General features: G+C 34.1%; 4 protein-coding genes across 5 annotated transcripts; 2 read left to right on the top strand and 2 right to left on the bottom strand.

Annotated features, from left to right (window-relative positions):
- Positions 1 to 7,970: 7,970 nt before the first annotated feature.
- LOC120212992 lies at positions 7,971 to 9,918 on the top strand. The gene is made up of 3 exons (XM_039211150.1): positions 7,971 to 8,375; positions 9,424 to 9,562; positions 9,713 to 9,918. The coding sequence occupies exons 1-2, from the start codon at positions 8,015 to 8,017 to the stop codon at positions 9,429 to 9,431; spliced, it is 369 nt and encodes a 122-aa protein (XP_039067081.1). The 5' UTR covers positions 7,971 to 8,014; the 3' UTR covers positions 9,432 to 9,562; positions 9,713 to 9,918.
- Positions 9,919 to 14,849: 4,931 nt separating this feature from the next.
- LOC120212995 (major pollen allergen Ole e 10-like) lies at positions 14,850 to 17,138 on the top strand. Its single transcript, XM_039211152.1, has 3 exons — positions 14,850 to 15,344; positions 16,543 to 16,573; positions 16,965 to 17,138. Exons 1-3 carry the CDS (start codon positions 14,855 to 14,857, stop codon positions 17,134 to 17,136), a joined length of 693 nt encoding a protein of 230 aa, XP_039067083.1. The 5' UTR covers positions 14,850 to 14,854; the 3' UTR covers positions 17,137 to 17,138.
- Positions 17,139 to 19,346: 2,208 nt separating this feature from the next.
- On the bottom strand, positions 19,347 to 23,352 carry LOC120212998 (coatomer subunit delta-like). 2 transcript variants are annotated; one of them, XM_039211155.1, is made up of 13 exons: positions 23,260 to 23,350; positions 23,002 to 23,060; positions 22,824 to 22,871; positions 22,338 to 22,377; positions 22,003 to 22,226; positions 21,467 to 21,709; positions 21,203 to 21,371; positions 20,727 to 21,031; positions 20,433 to 20,631; positions 20,194 to 20,347; positions 19,958 to 20,020; positions 19,760 to 19,856; positions 19,347 to 19,616 (listed from the first exon to the last, which is right to left on the bottom strand). In XM_039211155.1, the coding sequence occupies exons 3-13, from the start codon at positions 22,824 to 22,826 to the stop codon at positions 19,527 to 19,529; spliced, it is 1,587 nt and encodes a 528-aa protein (XP_039067086.1). In that variant the 5' UTR covers positions 22,827 to 22,871; positions 23,002 to 23,060; positions 23,260 to 23,350; the 3' UTR covers positions 19,347 to 19,526. The 2 variants fall into 2 exon arrangements, with proteins under 2 accessions (XP_039067086.1, XP_039067087.1); XM_039211156.1 differs by lacking the exon at positions 23,002 to 23,060 and having other exon boundaries at positions 23,260 to 23,352.
- Positions 23,353 to 24,256: 904 nt separating this feature from the next.
- On the bottom strand, positions 24,257 to 24,850 carry LOC120212996 (callose synthase 7-like). The gene is made up of 2 exons (XM_039211153.1): positions 24,703 to 24,850; positions 24,257 to 24,480 (listed from the first exon to the last, which is right to left on the bottom strand). Exons 1-2 carry the CDS (start codon positions 24,841 to 24,843, stop codon positions 24,274 to 24,276), a joined length of 348 nt encoding a protein of 115 aa, XP_039067084.1. The 5' UTR covers positions 24,844 to 24,850; the 3' UTR covers positions 24,257 to 24,273.
- Positions 24,851 to 25,280: the final 430 nt, after the last annotated feature.

Below are 25,280 nucleotides of genomic sequence, written 5' to 3'. Positions count from 1 at the left end.
GTTTTCGTATTGACCAATTAGACGATGATGAGCCAAGAGAAAAAATTGTGAGTACTAGTCAGTATTCGAAATTTGATCTTGGTCAATACCCGGACTTTGATATTGGTCAATACACAAATTTTGATGATGTTTCAGAAGAAGAAACAGACCCTGCGTGTAATGATTTGATATTGGTCAATACTCGAATTTTGATGATGAAACACCGTTGTCGAGGAAGATGTTGTTGATGATAATGAGGAGGAAGTTACGACTGTGAATGAAACATGTTGAACATCCATTCTGTAATTCATATAATCCTGAAGAAGAAAAAGAAGAAGAAAAAGTCCCCGAAGAAAAGAAAATGCCACGGGAGTATAACTGGAATATGCCATAATTACTTCAGTTACCGGAAGAAGAGTTGGCAAAGAAAGCAGTTGATTGTTACACAAAGTTATTCGTATCAAGAAAGATGATTGTTTTGATACAAAGGAAGACTTGAAGATAGCTTTGTATACGAAATGTGTGGAAGATGGCTATCAACTAAAAGTTAACAAATCAAGCAAAGATCGTTTCGAAACAAGGTGTACGGTTGACAAAAACTGTACGTGGCGTATGATTGCAAAGAGGATAAAAGATTGCGCAATGTTTCAAGTTAGGACCTTTATTGATAAACATACATGTTCAAGAACCCAAGTTTTTCCTCACCATAGACAGGCAAACAAAAAAGTGTTGGGTGGTTTTCTGGCTGAGTTAATGTTTTTGAATGGCAGGGTATATCGGGGACATGAAATTATGACTGACATGAATGCTCGGTTCAAGATTAGTATATCATATTCTCAAGCTTGGAGAGCCAAATGTTATGCCTTGGAATTGTTGAGGGGTCGCCAGAAGCATCGTTTGCCCAACTGCCGGCTTATTGTCATAATTTAAAGCTGAAAAATCCTGGGTCGGTAACTCATATCAAAACAGATAGAGATGGACGCTTTGAGTTGCTGTTTATCGCCATTGGTGCTGCGGTTAGTAAATCAATATAATTCTGTTGACTCATTTCTGTTAGTTACATGCATTTAAAATTTAAATGATTATATTTCTTGTGTATATTATTTTGTAGATTCGTTCGTTTATTACTTGCATGCGCCCAGTTATTATAGTTGACGGAGCACATTTGAAAGGTCGATACCTTGGAGTAAACTTATTAGCAGTAGCCATGGATGCTAACAATGGGATATTGCCAATAGCTTACGGGGTTGGCAAATCTGAAACCTCTGATTCATGGACATGGTTTATGGGGCATCTTAGGGATTGCATAGGTCCTATTAGCAATCTGACAATCATATCCGATAGGGCAAACTCAATTGACAACGCTGTTAGAAGTGTTTCCCAGATGCTTTTCATGGACTTTGTGGTGTTCATTTGTATAGAAATCTAAAATCAAGGTCTGCTGGTATAAAAAAGCACAAATGGACATACTGGAATGCTGTAAAGGCTTATCGGGAAGTGGATTTCAATAAGCATATAAACTGTTTAAGACGTGTTTTGCCTCAGTGTGCTCAAACACTAGAAGATGTCGGGTTTGAAAGATGGTCAAGAGTACATCAACTTGGAGCAAGATATGGTTTCATGACGTCTAATAGTGCAGAATCAATTAACGCTCTAAGTCGTCATTCCCGGAAATTACCCATTACTATGTTAATGGAGTTTTTTCGAGCCTCTATTCAACAGTGGTACTACAAGAAAGAAACCATGCAGGTATTTTTCTTTGAATTTACAGGAACATTGGGATATATTTTACTAAGTATTATTTATTTAAATTTACAGGAACATTGGAACATCGTGTTACACCATGGACTGAAAAAAAGATAACGAAACGTGTTGTGAAGTCAACGTCATGGAGAGTTGAACCATGTTCAAACACTTTATTTGAAGTACTGGATAATAACTTAAATGGGCTTGTCGATCTAAATGCAAGGATGTGTAGTTGTATGAAATGGCAAACATCTGGTTATCCATGTGGCCATGTTATAAAAGTTGCTCTTCATCTAAACCAAGATGATTCAAGCACATACGCTATGGATTGCTACACTACAGAAGTATATCGACAGACTTATGCCGAGATTGTCTACCCTATTTCACATCCTTCTGAGTGGGACATACCATATGACTTACAAACAGTTTTGCCACCAACCATGGACAGAAGGCTACCTGGCCGACCAAAAAGTCACGATCGTATACCGTCTAAGGGTGAAGAGAAGAAGAGATCGACATGTAGTCGGTGCAAGGAAGTGGTCATACAAGGTTGACATGTGGATCACCAGTGCCATCACAATCATCTTTTCCTCTACCAAAATATGGATCATCATCAAAATCCAAAGCTCATATGGTGTCAAGAAAAAGGCAATCAAAATCGCAATCATCTTTAAAATCCCAATCACAACTGGCTTCACCTTTTGGGTCTGTTAACTTAGGTGATTTTTAAATGCAAACGGTGTATTATGTAGATTTTGTGTGAACTGTTAACATTTTCAGTTAGGCATGTATAGTAACTTGAGTTTGAAAATTGCTTGATCTGTTCCAGTTGTTATCACTTAATAGGCAATCATCTTAATGTCCATCGCAACGCGGAAATTACTATCGCAATGCGAAATGAAAATCGCAACGAGAGAATCGCAATGCGAAATGAAAATCGCAACGAGGGAATCGCAATGCGAAATGAAAATCGCAACGCGAATTTAATTTCGCGTTGCGATTTTCATTTTCGCGTTGCGATTCTCTCGTTGCGATTTTCATTTCGCATTGCGATAGTACTTTTTGCCTTCAACATAATGCATATTGAAATCAACAAAATCAACCATTACATTTCAATCAATTAAACAAGCACAAATAAGAATTATGTTAACATCAATTAAACAAATCAATTTTTACAAATCACCTTTTACAAATCAATTAAACAATCAAAAAATAAGCAATAATTATTAGAGAAAATAACACTTCTACTATTGAATCAACTTTTGCAGTCATACATCATTTTCACGCAGCTCACTTCTGAGATTAACCTGCATAAACCAAACATTTGCTCAAACAACACTTTCTACACATCTAAAACCTACAAACAGCAAATTATTGAATTCTAGGTACTTAACCAAACATTTTCAAACCACAAGCCTATAAACATACCAATTGTTTATGGACATTTTTATAACGCGGATGCAGGTAGGCAGCGTCTCGTATATATCGATCTAGCCATATAATGTCGAAACCACAAGCCTACTGCAGCTCTATCTATATCGGTGGGAGGTAGATACTTTATACTTCCTGTGATCAAACGGTCCAACGCCAAGCATACGAGAGGACCACAATCCCCTCTGGGTCCTTTCGTTTGTTGTGGTGCGGTCGTCTCTGCTAACTGTAATATTGAGCTTCTTTGGCTTCTTGTTTCCAGAACGAGTCCAATAATTTATCGCATCCAAGTATTTAGCCAAATAAGAGCTCCATCCCTTAATAATATCTCTTAAATCAGCCAATGATATGTAATTTATCATGCTGTCATATACTATTGCCTTAAGGGATGGGATCTGAAGCTCGACGAGAAGCCAATGGTTACGTTCCAAAACAGGGATAAACACCTGCAATCATAAGTAATAATTCATTCATTTGCGCACTTATTTATGAATACATTTAAACTCAATCTAAAATAAACACTAACCTTATCGACCTCCCACCATGCAGGATAAAGTTTAGCTTGTCCATTGCCCAACGCAAAAGATTCATCTCGTTGATTCTTCAAGTGAACTGCGTTAAAAGCCGTCGGCATTATTGTATACCGTGTATTTCTTTTATTTTCCTTAAGTTTCCTAATTATTAGTAGACGTGACACCCACGCATCGATATGCTGTTTTACAAAAAAATACATATATTAGTGAATTACATTAATTTTTAAACAAATTAATCAAATGAAAATATAAGAAAAATATAAGACTTACCCCTCCATCGAAATAGCCATTGTCTTCGACCCCTAATAATACGCCCCACCAAGACCGATCAAGCAACAAATAGATATCATCATTGAGCTTGCATATGTCAGTGAAACACCCCTGGCTTCGCTCGTGTAGATAAAAATCAACTGCGGTCTTAGCCCAAAGGGTGTTATCCAGAATTGTGTCCGGTAGTTGTTTCCTCTCCTCTTCAGATACCGGTATGGTACTGGCCGGTAACTCATACGAGAGCCAACTTGAATCTATCATGTCCGGCACGTCAGAGGGTTTCTCAAGAATCCTACATATGACGCCATGTGAATCGGGCTCTTGAATGGTGGGAGGGACCTCTTCAACGATGACAGTGGCCTCTTGAACGGTGGGAGGGGACTCTCGAGGAATTATAGGGGCCTCTTCAACGATAGGAGTGGACTCTTGAGGGATGATAGGCGAGTCGGGCTTCTTCTTGCGGTGTCTTCGCACTATTGGGGTATACGGAGACTTAATAGCACGTGCACGCCGTCTGATGCGTGAACTCTGTCGTGCAAGAAAAACCCGACGTAAAGCATCCACCTTATCGGTCCGCTAAATAAAATACAAATATCAGTAAATAAACAGACATGATATTTAAACAGTGAAAACAAAGATAAATATATTTCAAACTTTCAACCACAAGACAAAACAAAGACAAATACTAACTTCACAGTGTTAAAGTAAAAAGTTTAGCAGTTTTGGCAGCAACCGAATAAATTTACCAAGCAATCTAAGTGAAATGGTTAATTTAAGTGAAATTACGAGTAAATTTATCATCAAGTTAAATATGGAAAATCTTAAACTTACCTCGTTGCGTAGAGTATGAACCTCATTCTGCAACGATACTACCATCTCACGTAGAGCGGCAACCTCACCACGTAAAGTAGACACCTCCACACGCCATGCACCATCGTTATCGCGTAGAGTACCGATCTCCTCACGCAAGGCATTGACCTCATCACGTAACTCCCTTGACTCATCCCGTGGAGGTGGAGAACAGGGAGATAGAAGTCGTGGCATCTTTGTCGGTCGCCTATCATGAGGTGATGGTGGAGAGAGACTCGATGATGTGACGGGATAGGTGATGGCTCTCGTTGTAGAGGTGTATAGTCGGGTCGATCAGGTGATGGCTCTGGGTGAGGTGATGGCTCTCGAAGTGGAGGAAGTGGAGGCTGCTCATCATTCGTGCCATCAAAAAACGATGACTAGCTTGCCACCAATCAGTGGCAAGCTCAGCCTCCGTGGGTGTCAGTCTCATTAATGGAGTGTTGGCCTCCTAATAATATAAAACTAAAACAAAGTTAAACGTCTACTATTAATAACTTGTTTATATATGATAGTATTTGTGTTAACTTACATTATTTATTGTCGCATATGGTATTAAGTCTTCCCAATCCAACATACGTTTCCTCTTCCAGGAAATAGCCCTAGGAATATCATCTGAGGATTTTAATGCATATGTCCGCATGCTGGGGAAAGCCTCGAATATCCAAATCTACAAACAATATAATAACAAACATTAGTAATTGTTAAATAATTAATTATATTTTGAAAACATTATATAGAAATTCTTACCTTAAAGGCCCAAACAAAGCCTGACAAAGTGTATTTCGACCCATCGCCCCGCAAACTTTTGCGGTCATCAAAGGCAGACGACAACTTAGTCCAGGTAGCTTTCCATATATACGAACCCCACGGAAACAGATTCCATGCATTTAGGTCCTCTACCAATAATATTAGCTCCTGAGGAATAGGTTGTCTGGCCTCTCTGCCTAGAAAGCCGGCATACAAAAGTAGTAGAAGGCATACTCGGACAACATCGACGTCATTCATCCGAGTAAAACCATCTTTCTTATTAAACAATTTCTTCATGTCGTCGACGTGTAAGTTCGGCTTCTCTATTGACTCATCAGGAAAAACCCTGGATAACCATGATGGGCGGGTGATATGACGAGTGTACCGGCCTACATCATCGTGTCCGAATCGTAGACCAGTGATTAAGCAGAACTCCTTCCGCCCAAAACAAGTATACGCCGGTGGAAAATGAAACCATATCTCTTCCTCACCACGTTGTATACTGTCAGGTAGATCGCTAGTCATGGTCTGAAGCCACAAATGGGTCAAACTAGCATCTCCACCCGGATGCTGTACTCTCAGCCATGGCCCGAAGCAGGTTTCTTCAAACAATTTTCTTTGTGCAGGTGAAAGCTTCGAAGCAATTGTAGTGGCTAGGCTAACTTTATTCCTTAATGTCAATGAAGCCGAAAAAAATTTCTACAAAAAAACAATAAACATACCAAGTTAGATATACCAAAAATTACACTGTCAAGATATACCAAAAACAAAACAATAAACATAAATAGTAGTTTATTCTTGAAACTAAAATTTGCAACACTGTTTCTGTCTTTTGGTTGAAATGAAAATCGCAACGAGATAATGAGAATCGCAACGCGGAAATGACTATCGCAACGAGAGAATCGCAACGCGAAATGACTATCGCGACCAGACAATCGCAACGCGAAATGAAAATCGCAACCGCGAAATTAAAATCACAACGCGAAATGAAAATCGCAACGCGAAATGAAAATCGCAACGCGAAATGAAAATCGCAACGCGAAATGAAAATCGCAATGCGAAATGAAAATCGCAATGCGATTTTGGTTTCGCGTTGCGATTTTTATTCGCGTTGCGATTATCTCGTTGCGATAGTCATTTCCGCGTTGCGATTCTCATTCTCGAAACTATTCTTCTTCTGCATTACTTCAACCAAAAGACAAAGCAAAGACAAATACTAACTTCACAGGCTAAACAGTTTAGCAGTATTGGCAGCAATCGAATGAATTTAATAAGAAATCTAAGTGAAATGGTTAATCTATTATTGAAATTACCAGTAAACTTATCATCAATCTCAATATGAAAAACCTAAAATAATGCAAAAATTTCAAAATAAAAATAAAAAAAACTAACCCTCGGAGGTTGATTTTCCATTTCTGAATGATTGTGAGGGATTTTTGACTGTGAATGGTTGTGAGGGATTTCGCCGGCGATGGGGACGGAAATCTTCGGAGATGGGGACGGATTTCGCCGTAGAGAGTGAGAGATGGAGATGGGACTGAGTGATGTGTGTTTGGGTTTGAGGTTATGAGTTGCGTGCGATTACTGTGGACGGTTCATTTTCCGATTTATTAAGAAAAAATACGTGTTTGGAATTTGAAAAAAAAAACGCGTTAATACGAATGGCGCTAAGTAAATCGCGTTGCGAAAGTCAGTATCGCGTTGCGAAAGTAAGTATCTCGTTGCGATTTTTTATTATCGCATTGCGATAGTCAGTATCGCATTGCGATTTTCCCAATTCGCGTTGCGATTTACTTATTCGCATTGCGAATTTCCCAATTCGCGTTGCGATTTACTTATTCGCATTGCGAATTGGGAAAATCGCAACGATACTGTAGACCATCGCAACGCGATTTTCAACTATCGCATTGCGAAAATGCAACGCGAATTTGCGATAATGGAGATCGCGTTGCGAATTAGCGATCGCATTGCGATTTTGTTGGTCATTTTGGCAAATCCGGAAAAAGTTAGTTAAAATCGTATATTATATGAGATTTTTGGTCACTGAGGTTATTTTCTCTTGAAATAAATGTTTTCAAAGTCTAGTTTTTTTAAAAAATATTCAAATTTTAAATTATCAGAAATCCATAGTGTCACTTAATAGTAAAATTTAATGATCATTATGTCTCGAACATTTAAATTAATAATATTTATAACGTTAAACACGTAATAATTTTAAAAAAATAAATTAAATACATATTTATGAAAAACGATATATTTGGACTCTTATCTTATAATTAAGCCCAATATTAATATATTGGTAACGTAAATCCCAATTCTGGATGATATCAAGCAACGAAAGCATAAACTTGGTTTGTGGCTTTAATTCAATTTATTATAATGAAAGCTAGAAAAACTCCAGCCGCCCAAAACTGGAGAAGCGAAGTGAAAGAGAGAGCAGATCAAATCATCAAACGATGGGCGCATGTTACAAAGCACAGATTACCCATCTCCTTTCTTCACCCAATCCGCACGCTAAAACCCTAAAACCTCCATTGTTGAACCCTGCAACCTCCACTACCACCACCACCACCAGGCGCTTCCTCCTCTTTTCCCTTTCCAGCAGCTACAGTCTTGCCTGCCTTGGCGCCGGTAAATTACTTCAGTCGGGTTTAATGGACGCTTTGGCTTCGAGTTTTGATCCGGTGAGCCAGGCTGAGAAAGACGCCAGCGCCGCCGTCAGTCGCAGAGTATCTGAAGCGGTGGAATTGTTGGAGAGAGGGAAGGAGTTGCAGGCTCAGGGTGACTTCCCCAAAGCCTCTTCTCTTCTTTACTTCGGTACGTACTTTAATCCATCCTTTATCACTTGGCTCTGTCTATTTACTTTTAGTTACGGTGTAAATGGATACTTGAACAAAATAAGATAGAGTTAGTATTTGTTTATTTATTTTTTAAGATAAATTACGTATTTAATATCTAAATTATCAGTTTTAATTTATTTTAATATTTAAATTTTTAATTTTTTCAAAATTATAACTAATGTTTAATTTTTGTTTCATTTTAGTACCTAACTGTTAAAACATTTAATATCTAAATTATTAATTTTGATCAGTTTTAGTATCTAAATTTTTAATTTCTTTTTAAAATTTAAGTATTAAAATGAAATAAAAATTAAATTTTATGTATGGTTTTAAAAAAATTAAAAGTTTAGGTATTAAAACAGATAAATTGATAATTTAGATATTAAACATATAATTTATCTTATTTTTTAAAATATTCATGTTTAGTTTTAGCTCGTTTAAATTTTTATCATATATTTGTATTTGATTATTTATTTTTTAAATATATTTGTGTTTGATTCGTTTAATATTTGTAAATATGTTCATTCATATGTTCGTCAACATATTTATTCAATATTAACTTCTTCATTTATATGGTTCAAGTAACCTCTACAACCAATACACTCTTATTCTTATTTTATTTGTAAGTCAAAGAGAAATAATAAAATTATGTCATTAATCCTTAAATTCTTTAGGTTCCACAGTTAAAACTCTAAAATTCATCTTGTATTTAATTTGGTTCCTACCTTCATCATATTTAAAATGTAGAAAAATAAAAGGAAAAGAAGAATTATGTAAACAAACTTCTAAACGAGTCAATAAATAAGTTTTTGTCTGTAAACATAAATGAACTACACACTTCTGTTCGTGTTCATTCATTTATTAAATAAATATAAAAATTTTATTTATGCTCTCATTTATTTATATTAATAAACGAACTTTATACAAATAATTCATTGCTATATTCATTTACACTTATTTTTAACAGTTCATCGAATGCTAGCTTAGTTGTTTTGATTCGATTACACAGAGTCTCTGTTTTTCAGGTGGTTGAAAATTATAAAGATTTTGCATTCTCGGACTATGCAAGAGTAGGGAGGGCATTGGCCTTATACGAGGTTGGGGACAGAGATGAAGCCATTGCAGAGATGGAGGATGTTTCAATATCCCTAAAGGGATATCCAGGTACCATCCGAGTAGCATCGGAGATTTACGAATTGTCGAGGGATCGCCGACTCTTTCGAGGGAAGTTTGTGTAGTACACGATCCCTCGACAATAAACACTTTGGGTTGCATGTTTTTGATCATGTTACAAGTTTGGTTTGGTTTGTGCAGAAGTACATGCAGCTCTTGCCGCGGCCTTGTACACCGACAAACACGCGCCGCTGCTCGCAGAAAATCAATTCGCGATCGCGACTCTGCTCGATCCTCACTTCACAGACCTATCGTACGTGATTGAAACCAAGCATTGGCCTCCCAGCTTGGTTAGTTCTTTGCAACATTTCATCACACTTTCATAGAGAATTTGTCATACAGAACATTTGTAATATGATCAGTTGATATATGCATATACAATCAGTTGATGCTTTCCCAGCCATGCTCTTGCCACCCTTGTTAGCCTAGTTAAAATGTATTGCAAATATATGATAATTATATGAATAAACTACACATTTAGTACCTACACTATCAGTTTTGGTCTATTTTAGTACTTAAAACTTTCAATTTTGTCAAAAACATACCTAAAGTTTAGTTTTTATTTTATTTTAGTACCTCAACGTTAAAAACTTAATGCATTTAGTATCTAACCTATTAGTTTTTGCAAACATTTATGTAGAATTTGGTCCCGATCTTAGCAGCTGATACACAAGATCGATAATGGCCTGTTTAAAGGAATTTCTGTAAAGCAGAGGCAAAAACTTGTATGCTCTGTTTAAAGGAACTTCTGTAAAGCAGAGGCAAAAACTTGTGTACTCCTACGTGCTTGTGAGTTTTCCTTAAAATTATAAAATTATAGGTGATAAAAATAAATTATCAATAAAAAATGTATAAAAAAATTAAAATAAATTATAATTTAAAATTTTATGAGGCCACCGTCCTACCACCCCTTCAATCTATCCCTGCATGTATATCTTTACATTCACTAGTTTACATTTTGGGTAAAGTACAAATTTGGTAGCTTAACTTTACATCCTTTTCTATTCCACTCAGTGTACTTTGAATATTTTCAATTTCTTCATTGAACTTAATGTATTAGGTCTTTTGGTCACTCAGTCGTTTCTTCACTAACGGCATTATGATATGGCTTTTTTTACCCCAAAAAATCCAATGCATGCAAGTTTAGTGATTAAATTGGAAAAAGTAAAAGTATAACGAGTGAAATAGGATAGAAAGTAAAATTCAGTGATTAAATTTATTATTTACTCATTAAAAATAAAAAAGCCACAACAAAACACTTTAGTAAAGAAACAAATGAATGAACAAAAAAACCTAATGTATTAAGTTCAGTGATAAAATTGAAAATATTTTAAATATAGTGAGTAAAATATGAGAGAGAATAAAGTTTAATTACCAAATTTATAATTTATTCTTAAATTTTCAATGTACTAATATAGTATGCAAGTCCCATCAAATCTCAGTTTAACCCATAAACACATGTACTCGAGAGTTAGGAGTATATTTGGTTATTTTTTTTTTATTAAAAAAATTGACTTAATTTAAAGATAAAACATCTCAAATTTGAACTAACGAGATTAGTTTAAGTGGTAAGAAGTTTGATATCGCTTAAGTAAGATCTCAGGTTCGAGTCCTTATGAATACAGAAAATTCATACTAAAATATTCACCCACTAAAACTACATATACGACCTGAGTCGGCGTACTCCAATCAAGACTAAATCTTGAAACTGGAGGAAAAAAATCATCTCAAATTTAAAATGCATGACATTGAATATTATTTTAATGAATTAAAGTCCACACTCTTCATACTTGTATCTTCGGATTCCATCACTCTCGTTGTAGGTATAATCTTTGTTTATTGCAATTTGCAAAAATATTTAAGTTTAAATAACGGTAATTAAGGCTTTTTGGCTCTCCTTTTCTCACCGGCTTAGATTAGACCTAATTAATTAATTAATGCTAGCTAGGGCCTCATGCCTCAACAATGCTTAATTTAATCCCATTATGACTCACTATGTCAAAAAAGTTGAAAGCAAATTTGAAATTATGAAGGGGAAAATGTGTATTTTCTATCAAGTAGATGGCAATTTAATCTAAAACTGATAGGTTTTGACCCGATTCGATAAGGTTAATTTTTTAAAAAAAAACTTAAGTTCGGGTTGGTTATACTTTTTAAGGGAGTGAGGTTGGTCGGGTTGAATTCGAGTGGAGGGTTAAAAATCTAATCCGACCCGACTTAGAGATAATGTATTTTTTTAATATATACTTTTTTAATTAAATTCTTATTTTATACATGATCGGATCGAATTTATACTCTAAAAATTTGAGTCGGGTCAAAGTCGGGTGGAGGATATATAGTTTTCAAGTTGGGTCAAATAGGATTAGGTTCGGGTGGATGATATATAGTTTTCAGGTCGGATTGAGTTGACTAAAAACTTGATCAGACCCGACCCACTGTTATCCCTAGTATCAAGTAAAATGTGTGATTGGGGATGGTATTGGATTCAAATCTAATAGGTTCTGACTCGATTTGATCTTATAGGTCGAGGTTTTTTAGAATTTGAAATTGAATCGAGTCAGATTTAGTCTAAAAATATATTATATGAGTTAATTCGAGATGATAGTATAATTATCTCTTTATATATTTAAGTATAATTATAACAATACCTCTCTTTCTATATATATTTTTAATTAGGTCATTATTTTATATAAATATTGTGTTAGATCAAGTAAGGTTTTTACCCTAAAATTAAGTCGAGTGAAGTTACCTTAAACAACGACCCAATAACAGATAAAGAAATATAATACTCAACTCCAATTTAAATCAACCGAAAATTAATTCAACTCGACTCGATTTACACTCATCCATGTTTACGACTATGTATTTCGTCAAAAAATTAATAACACAATTAAAGGTTCAACCTTCATTTGTGAAAATAGAACATATTAAAATGAAAAGAATTAACCACTAATATTAATGAATATATTAATATTAGAAGAAGAAGAAACATAACTTAATTATTGGAGTTGAAAGAAATTTTTTAATTTATTGTCTCCATCAAACACATTCCTCAATTTTAAAATGATTTTAATTAATAAGAGTAACAATTAAGAAGTGGCTTTATTTGGGGTTCAAATAAAGGGATCTTAGACTATATATTTATTATTATTATATATATATATATTATATTATATTATATATATATATTATATTATATTATATTATATATATTATATTATATTATATATTATATTATATTATATTATATTATATTATATTATATTATATATATATATTATATTATATATATTATATTATATTATATTATATTATATTATATTAGTAGTGTACCCAATTGGTCAAAAGTGCATTTTCCATGGATAGAATGTTGGACGGTCGACTTTGACAACAATTCTCACCAATCTAGTTTCTTCCTTATCACATCCCCCACAATAATTTCAACTTTAAACATGTTGAAATATGCTTTCGGCCAGACCCAAATCCTGTGGGGAAATTTTAAAATCTTTTGGTTTTACATAAATTTAATTGAAAAAATATTTTTTTAATGATTTATATTATTATAAAATAATATATGCGCCAACAAATGTTGGTATAAATTATTGAGATTCAATAATTTAAGCTTATAAGGCCAAGTTCGAATTTTACCATTGTCACTCTTGGTGGACAATCTATAGATTCTTATGTAAATCTCAATTGACTCTTAGGTATGTCTTGACCTAAACTTTTTTATACCAATAATAATAATATATGTGTCAACGAATGTTGGTATAAATGGTTGAGATTTAAGAATTTGATCTTGTAAGGTCAGGTTCAAATCGTACCATTGTCACTTTTGATGGACAATCTGTAGATTATTATGTAAATCCTAATGGGACCATTGACCTAAACTTTTTTATACCAATAATACTAATGATAATATTTGTTAATAATTTCAGTTGCTTAAACCTAAAATCTTAAAATAAAATAACATTTTCATTAATCATTAAATTCATTCAATAAATTCAAATATATTTCACTGTTGGTTTAATTGTATTAAGCAAATGTAGGAAGTGAGCAAATTAAATAATAATAAGTTATTAATTATAAACTTAAATAAATTTAATTTTAAAATTGAGTAAATTACATGTTTAGTATTTAAATTATCAATTTTAGTTCGTTTTAGTACCTAAATTTTTAATTTTTCAAAACAATACCTAACGTTTAATTTTTAATTCATTTTAGTACATCGCTACTGAAAACTTAGCCGACGAGCTCACCGGCCGCAACGTCTATAGTCGTCCGTCGTCGCATTCGTCTTTCGATGAAGCTCAAACTTTCCAGCATGCACCTTTTCGACCCATGAACATGATTTTGTCCCCCGTTTCACCGAAAAATACCTCAATCTCCCCAAATCGATGATGGACTCCTTGACTTCTTCATCCTCTGATATCCGTCGTCAACCGTCCGATAGGCCTAAAACTAGACTATGTTGGTCAACTCGTCATTCTCTAGTGGTCTACCATTCGATTTGTTTTTTTGTCCATGGAACTATGTTTCATCAGCCCATCTGTTAAGTTTTTAACGACCAACACTAAAATGAAATAAAACTAAATGTTACGTATAATTTTGAAAAAAATTAAAAATTTAAGTACTAAAACAAACTAAAACTAATAGTTTATATATTGAATGCGTAGTTTACTCTTTAAAATTTTATGATAATTTATTATCATATGATTCACTACGTTTAGTGCATAAAATTATGTGATTGATAATTTTCTAAAATATAATTTTATTTTTTAAAATAAAATGTAAAGAAAGGCAGAAATGAATACATGACTGCATCATTACTCTCATCACTAAACAAAAGAGATCTTTACTCTCTCTTTTTCAACCCCCCTATACCAAAAATTATTTTATGGTCCAATTTATCACATCATCCATAATTTAATAAATCATTTTCATTGATTTTAAAATAATTTTTAAATAATTGTTCTCTATTTATTTATATATATAAAATGAAAATTTATCTTAAAAAACATTAAAATCATAGATGATATGATAAATCGGGTCTATCTAATAATTCTTCTTCCTTTACAAAATCTTCCCTCTTTGCCCCTCATGCCTCCTCCCATCTTTCTCTCTTTCATAACCCCAAGATCGCATTCATATATTATATGGTAAAAAAAATTCGTCCTTTTTTAAAAATCTCAAATAATTTGAATATTTTTCATCTTTTTATTTATAATATATTTTTATTCTCTAAAATTTTATAAATTTACTCGCTCGTACAATTGAAGAGAGATGCATAGCATGGGAGTTTTCACTAAGATATTCCTCCTCTACTGCCTCTTATTCTTTCCAAGTGATGCAAGGAAGGTTGAGATTAGCAGTGACCAGAAGGACATCACCACTCCATTAACAACAGTGCCTACAATAACACCCACAACTCCTGCCTCGTCCACTCCGGTGTTGAACCCTAATTCGGACCCGGACTCGAAATCTCCGGTGACCATGACACCGATGACGGTCCCCAAGAATCCAGTACCTGCCGGGGGAAGCTGGTGTGTGTCTAGCCAAAGTGCATCGGAAACTGCATTACAGGTGGCTTTAGACTACGCATGCGGCCATGGAGGAGCTGACTGTGGGCCGATTCAGGCAGGTGGAAGCTGTTATTATCCCAACACTGTTCGTGCCCATGCTTCTTTTGCATTCAACAGCTATTTTCAGAATAATCCGATTCCTAGTAGCTGTAATTTTGGAGGAACTGCTGTTACTACCGCCACTGATCCAAGTAAGTTTGCCATCTTTTACGAGCTGGGAATTAAATAACGGTTGCGATATTGTTTTCGATTGTGTTGCGTTTATTGCAATTGCGGCAATAAACAGATATCGCGATTGTTAAATAACCATTTCAGAATATACTTTTACTACTATATCACGAATGCTATTCTAGTAACGATCCGTTATTTATATCCTACTTTAGAGTCTCGAGTAGAGATGTTCATCAGCTTGACTATAACTCGAATTTTGATTTAGCTTTAGCTTGAATTAGTACACACAATTTATTTTAATTTCTTTTCAATTTAGTTTGTAAAAGAATAAAGGATAAATTATGTATTTAGTCATTTAAATATTCTTGTGGTTCCATTTTGGTCACCCAACATTTTTTTAATCACGCTAAAACTTATTTTTTTTCATCCATTGTTAAAAATTAAATAGAACTACTGGCATGAGATTTTTTTAAATGATGACATGATATTACCTTATGATGATGACACATCAATATCACTTACTTTTTTAACGATTAATGACCAAAATAGAATAAAAGCATAAGCTTAAGTATAATTTTATAAAAATAATTGGGTGACCAAAATGAAACCACATGAATATTTAGGTGACTAAATATGTAATTTATCCAGAAAAAGAAAAACAAAATCATGGGTAAATTACATATTTAGTACCTAAACTATCAGTTTTGGTCCATTTTAGTACCTAAAATTTCAATTTTTTTCAAATCATACATAATGCTTAGTTTTTGTTTCAATTTAATACCCGCCTTTAAAATTTTCACAAATTAGCACCTAAACTATCAATTTCTGTTATCCAAACTTCACTTTTTTTCCAAAGTTAACGTTAAATTTTAAATGAATTACTAAAATGAAACAAAAACTAAGCTTTATGTATGATTTTAAAAAAAATGAAAATTTAGATACTAAAACGAATCAAAATTGATAGTTTAGTCATTAAACGCGTAATTTACCCTAAAATCATCCGCAGTTCATGATTTTATCTGAATCAATTTCAACTATTGACAACTTTGTTTACACTATAGAGATATCTTTATTTACCTGATTAATTAATTCCTATTTTTTTTTTCTAAAACATATTAATATTTTAAAAAATTAATAATAAAATTATAAAATTATCACATGAAAATATCTGACGTGATATAATTTAGTGATTGCTTCAAGTTTGGGTATTGATTTCAGGTAGAGGGACATGTCAGTACCAATCCACAAGGTAAACTTTTGCTATCCCTTCATTTTCAAAAACTTTTACTATCAAAACTTTTAATTTTTTAAGATTATACCTAATATTTAGTTTTCATTTTATTTTAGTACTTGTTAAAAACTCAACGCGTTTAGTACTTAAACTATCAATTTTGGTTGTTTTAGTACCTAAACTTTCCATTTTTTCAAAATTTAACGTTAAATTTTGAACGGTGACTAAAATGAAACAAAAAGTAAAGCTTTTTAATGATGTGTACTAAAATAAAATAAAAACTAAACTTTAGGTATGATTTTGAAAAAATTGAAAGTTTAGGTACTAAAATTGATCAAAACTGATAGTTTAGATCTTGATATCCTAATTTATCCTTATTTTTTCATCTAATTAACGATGAAAATTGCAGCACAACTTCTTCAATCTTGGACATCAACACTGCAAATGGTTCAAATGTATTTGGTGCAGTGCCTTCACGCCCATCCCCATCAGCTGCATCCACCACCAGATCAAATCACATGCAATCTTTCTTCATCACCATGCCATGCTTCATTTTGCCCTTGGCTAGATACTACCAATGAAATCCATGTTACTTTAGTTTTTTTTTTTTTTTCATTTTGAATGTATGTTATGTTTGAACATAGGTATAGTCTTATTAATATATGTAAAAATAATATATATATATACATCATGTGTCACGTTTCATTGTGAAGAAAAATGTGAGTTATCTATAAGAATAACAAAGTGTATTAATTCGATTTCAAAAAAATATATGAGATTATGTAGATTAAGAATAATGGCATTATGAATCCTATCAAACATTTAGGAAAAAAAATAATATCTCACAACAAGTGATATTAAAATGATTGTTTGATTTCACGTCGAACATTTTAACAGATAAGGTAAACATGATGTGATAAAAAAAAGTAAATGAATTTACTAAAATTATCCCACGTGATAACCTATCAATTTTGGTCCATTTTAGTATCAAAACTTTTAAATTTTTCAAAACATAATGTTTCTTTTTTTATTATTATTAATATGGGATAAGTACAAGATAATATCTGTTCAAAAATAACTCTCAACCTTTCAACATTGAACGCTCACACCCATGACATCTATGGTGTTCGAAGCCGAATCCTCAAAGAATAACAACAATTCCTTTACCAAAAGATATTAAAATGAAACAAAAGCTAAAATTTTTAACGGCGAGTACTAAAATGAAACAAAAATCAAACTTTAGGTATGATTTTGAAAATAATTGAAAGTTTGAGTACTAAAATATATCAAAATTGTTTAGGTACTAACACGTAATTTACCCTAATTGTTTCATTTTTGCAATTGCATTTGTATTTTCCTTTCAATTTAACCCTTCTATTTTAATTTACTTCCAATTAAAGGCTTAACAGATGACTGGATGGTCCACGCCTTTCTAACGAGTAACACACGGCCATTTGAGATATGCACTCGTAGAACAATAGCCGAAAAATATGTACGCCGTGTACAAAAAAGTGTATCTAATACCCTGTAACGATAAAAAAAAATTTTAAAAAAAACATACTTGGAACTGGCATCTAACACTCCATGCAAGGTCCATGGGCTGTTTTGATGAATTAACTCTAGTTTAAAACAAGCTCACCTTAGAAGCATAGTTTGTAGAAACCACTCGAAAAAGATCAGGGAGGATAGAATATGAATGGTTAGCTTTGACGAAAGTGGTGAGAATACATTAGTAGATGGGGGATTGCAACATGTCGGGTTAGGATTAAATTTTTTATCAACTCAATTCGATCTAATCCGAAAAATATGTACGCCGTGTACAAAAAAGTGTATCTAATACCCTGTAACGAAAAAAAAATTAAAAAAAACATACTTGGAACTGGCATCTAACACTCCATGCAAGGTCCATTGGCTGTTTTGATGAATTAACTCTAGTTTAAAACAAGCTCACCTTAGAAGCATAGTTTGTAGAAACCACTCAGAAAAAGATCAGGGAGGATAGAATATGAATGGTTAGCTTTGACGAAAGTGGTGAGAATACATTAGTAGATGGGGGATTGCACATGTCGGGTTAAGATTAAATTTTTTATCAACCCAATTCGATCTAATCTGAAAATATGTATTCTCCACTCGAACCCGATCTGACCCAAAAAATATATATTTTCCACCAAACTCCAACCCAATCCAAATTTTTAAAATATAAATCCGATCCAACCCAACGCGATATAAAATAAAGATTTAATTAAAAAATAATATATATTTTTAAAAAAATTATATTATTATCCTCAGGTCAGATTAGAGTTTTTTCACCTTCTATTAAAACACTACCCGAACTCAATTTTTTTTTAAAAAAATCAACCCTATAAGATCAGGTCGGAACCCATCAATTTTAGGTTAAATTACAATCCCCAAGTAGACGACAAAAGTGACCTTTTAGTGATAACAACCAGCCTCACCAACATAAGGTGAAGAGGATGTTGATGGATAGCGGCAACACGATGGAGGAGTTGCACTAGGAAGCTTTCCATAGGATCGGGGTAAAGAGAAGCAACCATTGAGAAAAGATGGTCCACATCAACCTACTGAAATCATTCTATCTACGTTTTTACAAGGTCCATGCCCTTCGAACTAAATAATGCCGCACCTGGTAAAGCGGATTTTTGAAAAAGAAAACAATTTGGGAGGTCGGTATAGGTATATGCGGCCGACATGCTGGTGAAATGCACTTCCATATTAAGTTCTATACGCATCAGTTTCACATCTGCATAGTAAATGTAATAAAACTTGAATCTGAAAAAAAAAACAGATCAGATATCAAAAAGTACCTAAATCCACATAAAATATGCCACAGCATCCCGGTTAGGCTTCGTCAATCACACCATTCATATGCAACGATCAATCCTTGGGGGCAAGGCAATGGATGCCCATACAACTTATATTATGATTACCCTTAGAATATCGATAATAACATTCACACAACTTTGTAATCCCCTGTAATCAACTTTGTCCTCTGTGAGAACTTGGGAGCAGCTCCACCTCTCAAAGGAATGATGTTCACAACCTGCACCAATCTGTCTCTTAAGTAAAATATATTACAGGGTTTAGCAATGCAATTTAGCCGACGGAGAGGCATAAATTACTGAAAAATATGATCCAACTACAAGATAAAATCGACAAAAGAAAAAGTAAAATGGCATATCATACCTTCAGGTCACTGTATGTACTAGTGGCTGAAAATTCGACAGAGATGGGGAAGAACGCTGATGAGTTGGCAGGAGGCACCACAAACTCCATAGATCCACTATCAATAAGTCGGTAGAATCATTTACTTATAAGTCAATAATATATTTAAATGATTTGACAATTGAAGTTTTGCAGTGTTGGAAAAATAAATGGACATACCTGCGGTTCGTGTCATCAATGAGAAGTATGGACCATTCTAAGACGGAATTCCTGGAGTCATGCCTACATAACAAACAAGAAAATGTAAAAAGTTCAAACTACACATTTTTATGTTACAAGTTACTACAGTAATTTCACGCTACACAGTTTGTTAGTTACATATCATGAAGAAAATCCAAAATGATCACGATTCACAACATTTTGTAGAGAACCATCTTGAAATCATTTCCATTTACCTCCATTCACCATCAATCTGCCTAACATTTGGTGCCTCCCTAAGAGCAGGAAGAGGCACAGAAATAACAACATTTCGGAGATCAAACATGGTTGAAGCTTCATACTCGATGCTGACATATGTTTCATTTCCAGAAACCGAAGGCCAGCAGTTAACTGTGACACACACAAAAATCAACCATTAAAGTAAACAATAGCTGTTACACACCAAGAATAAACAAGCACTAGGTCCGAAACCCACTGGTCAATGGCACCATTGACTCATCTGCACTTTGCATTCTCCACTTCAAAAGACCAACACCAGCTTCATCCCCACCTGGACCAGTGGGGAAAGGCCTATTAGGGTCCTTCAACCCCAGAATGTTCTCGTTGGAAAACAATTCCTTGTTCATGTTGGGGTGAGTCTTGAAAAGAATTCCAGGATTACCACCAGTTTCAATCTAAAAATAATGCAAGAAAGATGATTGGTAAATTCAAAGATGTAAAGGCATTAGGAGAAAGGGATATTGCACTTTAAGGACAACATGAATGTTACCTGAACTTGGATGAGTCCATCTTCCTGGTTAAGAATTTGAAGTGACAAGGTCCCTTCAACCGCAAAGCTACTCATTCCACCATCTCTTTTCAGAGTGACATTGAGTTTCTCCTCAACAGTCAAAGTAACGGGATCGGTAAGTGGAGCTGCGGTCACTCTGGACAGACCTGCCTTTGGCTGCACATCATCAACTATCAGTTCACCTTCTGCTTTCAGGGATTCCAGGAACTGGTTTGTTTTTTGTGATTTACCAAGCTGCATGCCAAAACCTTTAGGAGGAGCAGTTGCAGCAGAAGGTTGTCGGCCTAAAAACATGAGCACGATCAGAAAATGTCTGACATTTGAAGCATGTCCAGAAAAATGAGAAATATATTGGGTTTCTCATGGAATTAAGTAAAGCAAGTACAACTAATTCACTAGAAACCAGAAAAACAAATTAAAATCCAAGGCATGTGGTGGCACATAAAGTGACTAACCTTTAGGCTTGGTAGAAAAGGCATCAACATCAGTGGTTAGTGCACCAAACCCAGAACCACTTCCAAATCCACTTCCGCTGCTAGAAATGTTCAGTTCACTAAAGCCAGTTTCTATTCTTCCAGATCCCATTGACATGAACCCTCCTTTGTCACCTCTATTCTTATCAATCTACAGAAGTAACAGATAACAGAAGGAATTAATAGAGTATATACCAGAAGCGAATGATTAGTACAAGGGCCAAGAACATTTCAAAAAAAAAGAACCTTGCTCTTGTCAATCTCACTAGCTTTGCGCTTCATGACATCCTTAGTTTCATTAATCTTGCTCTGCAATACCAGCTTGTGCAACTTCTCTTCATGACTCTCCATCTCACAATATTGCTTAACCTGTGCAACAGTCGCATTTTCCTTGTGCCCAAGACAGATGATTTCATCAAAAGCAAAGATCAGTTCAAAAGCACTCTTGCCAATACCCTCCTCATCCGGAGAGTAAGAATACTCAGTTACCTAGAAAAAGTATTAAGGAATCAAGTAAATAATCTATTCTGCTTGGCTAAGACAAGTGTATTATTAAAAGGATAAACATCGTAAATGCCTCAACTAACATATACAAATGTGAAAACTAATGAGAAGCTGAAATCATCATACAGGAAAAGAAACCACTCCGGATACAAGTTAACTTCTAACTATTCAGGTAAATGAAAGAAATAAAGAAAACACAATGTAGTGTTACTGTATGATTAATTATGTTCAAAGATTAAATAAGACAAGAATGAAATCAAAGAGAAGCAAAAACATACCAGCCGGGATAGCAGTCTTAGAGTCTCCAAATCTTCAAGAATGTTGCTCTGCTTGTTTGTTACAAGGAGCAAATAAAGAGCTTCTATTGGTTGATAAACATAACGCACATTCTCTGTTTCAACATATGTGTGTTGCTTTCCCGTGCCCACCAACTTAGGAAAAGCTGCAAGAAGACCTTCAATTCTGATCCGAGTCATGTCCACAAACTGCCTGGAGAGAAGCACTGCAAATAAGAACCCAAAAAACACAGGTGAGACAACTAAATTTTGAACTTCAACAATTCAATTACAATGACATAAGGAAAACAACTACAGTGAGAAAACATGAAAATCACCTTTGCCAGACTTAGTTAAAATTGAAGCCGCAAGTACAACCTAAAACACAAACAAAAAGTAAAATCAGGCCCTGGAATCCGTACATTTTACCTTTAGTGAATGAGAAGAAAACAAAGCATAAGCAGACCAAACTAGCAGGCAGTGTGCCTACCAGAAAATGCTGGAGAACACTTAATTAAGCTACATAAGAGAGAATTTCAACAAACAACAATGATGCTAGTACAGATCAAGTTAAATAGATGAAAATGAAGCAAAAAGCAATCATTCCAGAAAACAGAACATGGATGTCGTAAGTTGTAATATCTTCAGTTTCTCCAAAATGAGTAAAAATTTCTTTTAATACATAAACATGATAAAACAACTGAACTGAAATACATTCAAAGGTATAATAATTCTACTAAAAAGAATGATTGAAAAATGAAAAAAAAGAAGAAAAAAAATGAATGATTGAAAAATGAAAATAAAGAAGAAAAAAAAGATCTTACCATTTTGGTTACCCAGACAATATCAAACTGAAGATTTTATCAGAAAACCTATTAAAAAAATAAAAATGAATTTAGGATAAGAACGAGCGAAACTTAGCAGCTGGAATCAAGATAAAATAAAACGAAAATCATATAAACGATCTATGCTACAGCAGTAAATCTGCAAACAGAACAAAACCTGATCGGAATTTCTAATCAGTAAAGAGATCAGCCACCTCAGATCTGCACATCAACATGCTTGCAAATTCAAAATATCAGTGACACAGATGGAAGAATGCTAAGCAAATCGAATGGAGAAAAAAAAGCTATAACATTCTCCATTTGGGAGTGCTTAAATAAAAAACATGAAAAGGAAACAAAAAACGGATCTGATAATTTCATCCTCTAAAATTTCCAATTGAGGTGGCGAAATTTAGAGATACGAGAAATATCTTACTTCAATCTAATCTGCTCTCTGTATCTTCTTCTTCACTGTAGCTGAGATCGATTCTTGAGACCTAAAGAGGAAGAAGGACAATATTCTTTCAACCAATATATCAGCGTTTCGGTAGATCCGTCACATTCTATTCGGACAAATTTTGGATTGTCCGGCCCGCTCATTAGTTGAGAATATACGGATGGGCAGCCCGACGGATTCGTACCCTATTGAGTCATTTTTATGTGGGTTAAATACATAAAATGATCCCCCAACTATAAGATATTACTTTTTTTAGTCCTTAAACTATTAAAAATTATAAAATAATCCTTTGTCTATAAGAAAATGCTTTATTGAATCTCCGACTATTAAAAGTTACAAAAATATCCAAACTCAAACGATCGTTAATTTTTTAATAAAAAAACGAGTTTGAAACACATGAATAGTCTAGTGATTATTTTGTAACTTTAATAGTAAGTGGACTCAACAAAATAATATTTTATAGTCAGTGAATCATTTTATAACTTTTAATAATCAATGGACTCATCAAAGCTTCACTCTACAATTAAGGGACCATTTACGTACTTTACCCTTTTTATTTTAAAAATTTGGATTCGGATTAAATCGGTTTAGAATTTTTGAAGGATGAAATAAAGTTAGGTTAGATTTTCAAATTTAGAGTGAAAAAGATTCAACCTGATCCGACATAATATTACAATTATCCTTTATATGTTTCATGATAATTATAATAATACTCTTCTTTATATTATTTTTTAATTAAATATTTATTTATTTAATAAAAAAGAATTATATATATATATATCAAGTCAGCTCGAGTGCGAAATTTCATTTAAAATATGATGCATGTATACACATGTCGGATACGGACACTTCATTACACAATGAGGTAGCAAACAACAACAATGTGGCTGGTTCTCAATAAGAGAAAAGAATAAATGAATTTCCAGAGATATTTGTTCTCTTCGAATGTTTGATCTTAATTTCTTCCCTTTGATATCGTTCACATCCTTCGTGCTAAGATCTGAGAAATGTTAGGCCTCTGCAAAATGCTTGGTGGTAGAGCAGCCTGGTCTGAATCTCCGACACAGATGGGAACCATGACAATATAGCTATGGGCATGAACACTAATAGACCCATGATTTCCTCGTATGCCCTTGCAAGCTCCATTATTAATTCCCAACATCCTGAGCTTCTCATCATTGGCCCTAATGCTTGTCCAATTGAAGCAGAAAAACCGAAAACCGAAGAAATGAGCTTTAATAAGACAAAGAAAAGGAAATCTATGAAAGATGACTGCATGAACTAACAGAATGATAAGAAAAGCTCATGCATTTATAGTTTCTTTGTTGTATTAACCGGAAAATATGCAACGCTTAAGTTTAGCAGCTGCAGTACACACTCACAAGCACAAGTAGTATTGTAATTTCGGAAGTTTAAACTTACCAGAAGAATGGCCCATCCAGTTGGCAAGAAGACAAGGATGGAAGCAAACAGATCAGATACTGTGACGCCATATTTGACAAATAGAACAGTCATGAGAGAAATAAAACTGAGGATTAGAAGTGCCTTGAAAATCCTGAACATGAGTCGAGAGTCGAGAGTACTATCTGAGAACATGTAAGAAGAGAAGAAAGTAAGAATTTGAACATGAGTCGAGAGTCGGTTCCCAATCTATATATGCTACTTAAAATAACATTAAAAAAATACCGAGGCAAGAGTAGTCAGTGCCTATGTTGCTCCCACTCTTCATTGCTTTGGAGCATGGACACATATTTGGACATGGGTATGTGGCAAGACCCTTCAAAGGGCCAACTAAATACATGGAAAATTGGAACATACACATGTTGACGTATATGAATGTCCGACACTCTAACCAGAGTCTGCGTAACATAGGCCAGTGCCCACTAGTGCATATTGACAGTCATTTAACATGAAGTTATGCTAACCGTGTCTCTCATTAGTGTTTCAACAATTAGATCACAACTTTTTCATACCTTTGAAACCAAAGTGCTGTTATCATA

The sequence above is a fragment of the Hibiscus syriacus genome, unplaced genomic scaffold, assembly GCF_006381635.1.
Source record: "Hibiscus syriacus cultivar Baekdansim isolate YM2019G1 unplaced genomic scaffold, ASM638163v2 tig00110018_pilon, whole genome shotgun sequence".
Lineage (NCBI taxonomy): Eukaryota > Viridiplantae > Streptophyta > Magnoliopsida > Malvales > Malvaceae > Hibiscus > Hibiscus syriacus.
The sequence above is the reverse complement of the archived record's forward strand: the minus strand, read 5'-3'. Positions and strand labels throughout refer to the sequence as shown.